The following is an 8,133-nucleotide window of genomic DNA, read 5'->3' on the forward strand; positions in this document are numbered from 1 at the left end:
AGGGTAGGGTTAATTGATGAAGGGGAAGTCTTTAGGTGGTAAGGAAAAATATGTTCAATAAACACAACGTCTCTACTTGTGTAAACCTTGTGAGAAGTGAGATCAAAAATTTTATAACCTTTTTGAGCAAAAGGGTATCCAAGGAAAATTCTTGGAGAAGCACGGGGGTCAAATTTGTGCTTGATGGTGGAATGATTGTGTCCATAGCACAAACAACCAAAAGTACGAAGATGAACATATGTGGGGGTTTTATTAAAAAGAAGTTCAAAAGGAGTTTTCTATTTTAAAAGTTTGGTAGGCAACCTTGTTAATAATGTGTGTGGCTGTAAGAATGCAATCACCCCAAAAATCTTGTGGAAGATTGGCACTGAAATAAAAGGGCCCGACCAACATTGAGTAGGTGCCGGTGTTTGCGTTCAACAACACCATTTTGTTGTGGTGTGTCAACACAACTATGTTCATGGATAACTCCATGGTTGGAAAAAAAATGAGGTGGTGGAGTGATTAAAAAATTCACGAGCATTATCAGTGCGGATTTTTTTTATTTGAAAATTGAATTGAGTTTTAACCATTGCAAAAAAATCATGCAAATAAGACCAAGTGTCAGATTTGAAGTTCATTAGAAAAACCCAAGTATAGCGAGAATAGTCATCCACAATAGTCAAAAAATATTTAGCACCACATATAGAAGGAATATAATAAGGATCCCAAACATCGCAATGTATTAAATCAAAAGAAGATGAAGTGGAAATTGAGCTAGATGGGAAAGGTAGCCGGGTTTGTTTTGCCAAAGGGCAAATAGTGCAAACATATTTATAAGAAACTGAAATTGAAGAATTAAAACGTGATAAAGAATTAATAATGTTGCGAGATGGGTGGCCTAAGCGCCAGGGCCACACATCAAAGGAGTGGGAATGAGTGGATGAGGCTGCAATAATGGAGGGAAGCAACTCCAAATAATATAAGCCATTATGCTCTTTACCCAATCCAATCATCTTCTTCATTGGTAAGTCCTGAAAGACGCAATGATGAGGAAAAAATGTTACCGAACAATTGAGAGCTTTAGTGATTTGACTAACAGATAATAAATTAAAACGGAATGAAGGAACATATAAGACATTATTAAGAGAGATGGAAGGGGTGGGGGTGCAAGTCCCTAAATGGGACACAAGGGTTGTTTCACCATTGGGTAATGTAATCAGAGATGTATAAGGAACCACCGTATCAGTGTTAAAGAATTGTAACTTAGAAGTCATATGAAAATTTGCCCCAGAATCAATAACCCATGGGGAAGGGGAATTACCTGCAGCATTTGCTAAAGGAGTGGGATTACCCGATTCGATCAATGCCAATAATTGATGATACTGTGCCGAAGTAAAGGAGGGGGCAGAATTTGTTCCTGGGTTGATGGCAGCAAAGGATCGAGCAGAGAGTCCAGGTGATGTTGATTTAATTTTTGTATTGTTGCTCTTGGGAGGATAATCGTGTTTCTTAAAACAACGGGAATCTGAATGGCCATCCATGTCACAAAAATCACAGTGATACATAGGCTTGTTACCATTTTTAGAATGTGTACGAGGAGCAGTGGCTGCAAGGGCAGATTGATGCAATGATGGATTCGGTAACTCATGGAGGGAGCGATGACGCTCCTCTTGCAATCGAAGAGAATAAGCACGATTGATCTTAGGCAAGGGTTCCATCAAAAGGAGTTGACTTCGAACAGAAGAATAAGAATCATTAAGGCCCATTAAAAATTCAAGTAAGCGATCTTGTCGTTGAAGATCAGTGTGTTTTGACAAAAGACCACAAGTGCAGGGTGGGAAAGAGTTGTATGAGTCGACTTCATCCCAAAAACCCTTGAGAATAGTATAATAAGATGCTAAAGAAGAGGTTCCTTGACGATGATTAGAAATGCTACGTCGGATCTCAAAAATTCGAGGAGCATTTTTTTGAGAAAAACGATCACGAAGATCATCCCAAACCTCTTGGGCAGTAGAGATGTAAAGAATGCTATTAGCAATATCAGGTGAGAGAGCATTTAGCAACCAAGAAAGGACCATGCTGTTGCATTGTGTCCATGCGTGAAGTTCCAAAGAATCAGCGGCGGGTTTAGGTAAGGAGCCATCGATAAATGCAAGCTTATGTTCGGCCTCAAGAGCCATCCGCATTGCACGATTCCAAGTGGGATAATTATCGCCGCGTAAAAGCTGCGTGACGAGTATAGCACCAGGATTATTCGAATGATGTAGAAAATATGGAGAAGAACCATCAAAGTTGATGGAAACAGCATTAGTGGAAGCAACAAAGAATCGTAGCAAGAGCATTGATAGATGGATCCGTCATTGTAAAGGCAGCGGAAAGAAAACAACAACGTAGGGATCGTTGACTGCTCTTGAAAAAAAAATAGCATCACTTGAAAAGGTCTGGATCGTCCTAAACTGATACCATGTTAAGATGATTTTGTGTAGGAGTGATTTTGTATTACTTCTTCATGTATATATATAATACAATCAAGTAAAGAATAAAATAAATGTAACATGCTATACATAAGGAAAGAAATTATTTGCAATGGTCATATAATCTAAGATCTCCAACGGTCATATTTTCCAAAGATCTCCAACGGTCATATGATGGCTAATAGAGATCAATGATGTTTCACCAAAAAAAAAAAAAATCAATGATGCACAGTATCCTTTACTAGATTGTGAATTCTGCAAACAGGTCTGGTCGCATCTTACACCAACTCGTTGATATACAAATGATTCACTTCAATCACAAGTAAAAGAGATGATTCTAAGAGAAGGAAAACAAAAAGAGGAAAGCATGAGATGTATTTTTACATCTGAGCGTCTGGTTAATTTGGGAAATCACAATCAAGTTATTCATAATTGCAAATCATAGAATTCATGGAAAATTGCAAGAAGTTGTTCGATCTTAACTGAGGATTATATGAAAAGGACTACAAAAGATGCTAGATTTAGAAGGTAAAAGAATGATTAAATGGGTAAGGTTGGTTCACGGTTCTTGTTTTTTGGACCAAGTTTCTAAGAATCAAGCTGGTTTTGGTGGAATCATGAGAGACCACTTGGGTCGAATGTTATTTTGTTTTCATGAAGGGTGTGGAGAACAATCATTGTGGTAGAGCCAATGGCAGTAATACGAATTTGGGCTCTAGATATTATCATTGAAGGAAATATCAGGATGCTATAGATCTTCTTGTTCATCCATAGAGGGAACCTTGCTAGAAAATAAGACCATTATTTTTCCTAAAAGATTAAGACCATTATGTGTAAAGTCCTCCTCATTAATGGAGGGATCATGTTTGTTGACAAACATGTGGAAAGGATTTCCTCTCAGCCACTATATTTGACTATGTGAGAGAGGAAATCTCTCCTTTTCTCTCTCTCTCCTAATCTCTAAATCACATGGAGACAACTCCATTAATATGGACGGTAAGTCCTTTGACAAAATGGCAAGGGAGATAAGGCAACGTCCATTCTTCCTTTTCCTCTCCAACTATAAATAGGGGTGGGGAGGTTTGCTTGATTGCAGAGAAGTGAAGAGAGGCAAGCAAGCCAAGTGAAGGTAAGGCAAGTGTGGGAACACTCTTCTAGAGTAGAGAGTGTGAGTTGAGAGAGGGTGTACAAGGGTATCCAGTTTTGGATACAAGGTTGGGTTTGGTTGTAAATCCAAGCACTGTACAAGTGTTGTATTTCAACTCTCTCATAGTGAAGGTCCCATTACGCCCGTGGATGCAGGCAAAGCCGAACCACGTATATTGTTGTGTCAGTGCTTCCTTTGTGATTATTTCCTTCGTTATATTTCACGTGGGTCCCACACAAGCACTATTCACAAATACATTTTTGTATTGTTTTTCTCTGTCGATCTTTTACACAGGAGGGAAAATAGTGAACCGTCTATCGGTCTTTTTCCCAACAAGTGGTATCAGAGCTTGGTTCGCGTGACTGTCGTAAAAGATGTCGATGGAGGCAAGCGCCGTAGGACGGATGATCAGCTTGAACGGGAGCAACTGGATGATATGGAAATCCAAGATGGAAGATTTGCTATATTGCAAAGACTTGTATGCTCCCATAGAAGGTGCATCGCCAAAACCAGAGCAGATGTCTGAAGCGGAATGGAAAGTCCTAGATCAAAAAGCCTTTGGAATAATATGTTCATGTATTGAATAATCCCACAGCAAAAGCCAAAAAGAAAAAACTGATTTTTTTTCTATCAAAATGTAGAGGAACGTAAACTACGAATCCATTCTAAAATAGAAGAAGAAAAAAATCGAAAAAAAAAAAGCCCGTACAGAAGAAAAAAGACCGTCAAACAAAGTCAGAAACCTGAAAAAAATTGAAAATTAGAAATGGGTATATTCATGTATTGAATAATCCCACAACAAAAGAACCGATTGTCATTCTGACCTCTGCGATTCTAAAGAATGAAGCAAAAGATCCACTTCCAAGAAAAATAGCAACTGATCCAAGCTTGAAACATGAGAAAGGTAACACTTTTGAAGAGCGGTTACCCCTGTTGCAGACGGAGACCAGCAGTAGTAGCAGAATAAGAGTAAATCGTCCTCATTTTCTTTTTTGTGCAGTAGCATGAGGATCACAGGTATGGTTTTGATCTCCAAATGTGGCTCACTCAATCTTCTTCGTCGACGGCGAATGTATTCTGACTCTGACAGATAACTGTTCAAAGGGAATCGATGACTGTTTATTATTTATTTATTTTATAGTATTTATTTTAGTAGATTAAAATAAAAAAATAAAAAATTCCAAACGAGGATATTTTTGTCACCAATTTATTAAATTAACAGTTTCTGTTAAACTTGTCCTTATTTAATCATTTATTAAAACTACAGGGGAGCCATATGCAAAAGGAAACTTAAACTGGACTAAAAGTGACCTGGACCAAACCTCAGAGGTCCAGATGAAAATTACCCAAAAATTATTATTGCTAGTTTGGCATATTTTGAGTGTGTTGTCAAAACCTAACCCAAATCATTGAATTCAATAGAAACCAACTAAAAGAATGTAGATTGAATCAAATCAAAACCTTATCAGCTGAGCCAACTTACATGCACTTGAACTACATTCTCAAAAGAATAACTTTATATAATTATTTAAATATATGGCAAGGCTTCGCCCTGACACAAAAATTATTCAAACTCTAAACCCCATAATATAAAGTGTTGATTTTTGCCAACTGAGTCAACCCTTTATAGTTGTGAAATGAACTTATTTCAATACTATGCCCCCACTTGTTGGCTGGCCACCCTTTATTTGGAATCAAGAAAACCGAGACTTTTAAGACCTTAGAACCCTGATTCCCAAGGTACCAAAATTTAACGTGTCAGATTTTCTAAGTGTATGTAACAAATTTTAAACACACAAAATAGTCAATTCATTATCTTGATAAGATGTGCATTGAACATTCAAAAAAATATGCATTCATCAGAACCAATGAATGATTAAAAGCACCATAGCTTGTTGGCATCATGCATGTTCATAATAATTCATTGTACCAAAGAACTCACTCCCTATCCTTTCATCTGTCAATCGGTCTATATAGTATAGACATAGTTAAGATAATGAAGACTTGAAATTATAAGATTAAGATATTGGAAAAAAATCAAAATCAATCTACTACATAAATCTATTTGATATGTAAATTTCTGACATGTAACTTCAAATAAAGAAGGTTATACTTTCATTGTAAATAAAGAAGATACTAAGAGAAGTTTTCTATTACTCTTCTAATCTAAAGTTGCTTGATCATCTAACAATTATGATTAGATTTTACAAATATTCACACAGAGTTAAATTTTGGCTCTGACTAATCGCTTTCAGATAGATTATGTGATTGAGTTAGGAGGAATATATTAAGGTTTAAACCTAGAAGTAAGGAAAGGTCATCTATTTTCATCTGGAAAATTCTGCATAACAGAGTCTCAACACTGCTAAAGAATAAAGGATGTAAATTAAATTTCAACAGAATGAGGTTTTTTTTAGGTTTGAGATTAATGATGCACAGTATCCTTTACTTAGATTGTGGATTCTGCAAACAGGTGTGGTCGCATCTTACACCAACTCTTTGATATACAAATGATTCACTTCAATTACAAGTAAAAGAGATGATTCTAAGAGAAGGAAAAAAAAAGAGGAAAGCATGAGATGTATTTTTACATCTGAGTGTCTGGTTAATTTGGGAAATCACAATCAAGTTATTCATAATTGCAAATCATAGAATTCATGGAAAATTGCAAGAAGTCGTTCGATCTTAACTGAGGATTATATGAAAAGGACTACAAAAGATGCTAGATTTAGAAGGTAAAAGAATGATTAAATGGGTAAGGTTGGCTCACGGTTCTTGTTTTCTGGACGAAGCTAAGCTGGTTTTGGTGGAATCATGAGAGATCACTTGGGTCGAATGTTATTTTGTTTTCATGAAGGGTGTGGAGAACAATCATTGTGGTAGAGCCAATGGCAGTAATACTAATTTGGGCTCTGGATTTGGGGCTCTCAAACATTATCATTGTTGGAAAAATTGGGATGGTATAGATCTTCTTGTTCATCCATAGAGGAACCTTGCTAGAAAATAAGACAATTATTTTTCCAAAAAGATTAAGACCATTATGAGCTTTAGCAGATGAGTTCAAATCAATTCAGTTCGTTGGGAAGGAGATGGACCTGCAGATCGGCTAGCAAACAAAGGAGCAAAATCCCAATGGAAATTTAGGAATGATTCGATCCCCGTGTTTTTAAATTGGCATTTGTTATGCTCTAGGTTGTAAACAAAAATGTGGTTTCATCCACTGGGCTCCCAAATAACATATCCATTTTGTATCTATGATCTTTCCATTCATCCGCCGATCTTTGCCTGCACTAAAGACAATACTGGACTTGGTCACGTTCAACTATTGCCTCGATACAATCTCATATTCCTTCAAGATGTGGAAGACGGTGAGATCATCATCAAAGGTGGTGTTTGAGAAGACAATGATATCTTCTGCGAACATAAGGTGACTGATGTCCAGTCCTCTACAATTCTGGATCTCTGAAATACAAGAGCCCTATGGTTTGAGGAGCAGATGGCATGAAAATGCATACTAACATAGAATGAAGAGATAGGAGCTTAAGAGGCATCCATGTCTCATCCCCCTTTGTAGGGTGATGCTTCCAATGATGGATGTAAGGGTAATCTGGGTATTTCCTAGGGTTTTGGTTTCTATTGAACCGGTTTCGGTTCACTTCATTGTATATATTATTCTTGTGGTCTGGTTTGAGTCATTCAGATGCAAAACACGATTCAGATTTGGGGTTTTCTGAGTTTTCTCTCTGGCTCGTTCATGGCGACCTCTGTTCTTGATGCGATGCTTCAATGGTGAAGTTGATCCTCAAATATGAAAGAGGGCTTTTGTTCGGCTTGGTGAGAAGGACACTCGATGGTGGTTTGGTGCCATATGGTTGCCCTATTGTGGTTATCTTGTACATATCAATCCCTGACATCTTGTAAGTCTTCATTTCTTTCATAGTAGATCGGACGCCATTCTTGAGTCCCGGAGACGTAGGCATCTAATGCCGAACTCCGTAATCAAATGCCTCGTGTCTCTTGTGTTCTTGCTTCCAATTTTCTTGGTAAATCACACGACCGAATGGCTGTCTAGGTTAGGGTTATAGGTTGTGTTTTTCCTTTTCTTGCATCGATTCTAGGTAAATTACATGACCTAAACACCAAATGCGATCATGAATTAGAACTGGGAATATCAATGGATCCATTCACTTTAAAGTGATACTCCACCATGGGAATTCACCCATCTACCTACAAAACCAAATTTACAAAGAAGTCACTCAAAAAGGACCATTTGATCTTGTAGTAGGCTTTACTAAGGTCAAATTTCAATGCCGCCATCCCTTTCTTCTTCTTGGACTTTTTTCAAATGTTTTTTTTTTTGTCTTTTCTTCATAAAAGGGTTATACTTTATTAATAATTAGAGAAATAATTACACACACTCAACCTTGCAACAATAGTTGCCCCAAATACACCAAAACTTACTAGCTCCATTATCTACAATAAAGCATGAAAGAAAGATCAACATAACAATCATGAACTAAACTTGAACCT

At 37.1% G+C, this 8,133-nt stretch overlaps 1 protein-coding gene across 1 annotated transcript in view; it reads right to left on the bottom strand.

Annotated features, from left to right (window-relative positions):
- LOC149027621 (uncharacterized) overlaps nucleotides 1-2,324 on the bottom strand; it is a 6,346-nt gene extending 4,022 nt beyond the window's left edge. Inside the window, exon 1 of the mRNA XM_089138524.1 lies at nucleotides 1,304-2,324. Coding sequence (XP_088994650.1) covers nucleotides 1,304-2,324 — 1,021 coding nt within the window. The remainder of the gene's footprint in view (nucleotides 1-1,303) is intronic.
- Between the last annotated feature and the right edge of the window lie 5,809 nt (nucleotides 2,325-8,133).

This window comes from Hakea prostrata, chromosome 1 (genome assembly GCF_041222555.1).
Source record: "Hakea prostrata isolate BN-2017 chromosome 1, UWA_Hpros_2, whole genome shotgun sequence".
NCBI classification, from domain to species: domain Eukaryota; kingdom Viridiplantae; phylum Streptophyta; class Magnoliopsida; order Proteales; family Proteaceae; genus Hakea; species Hakea prostrata.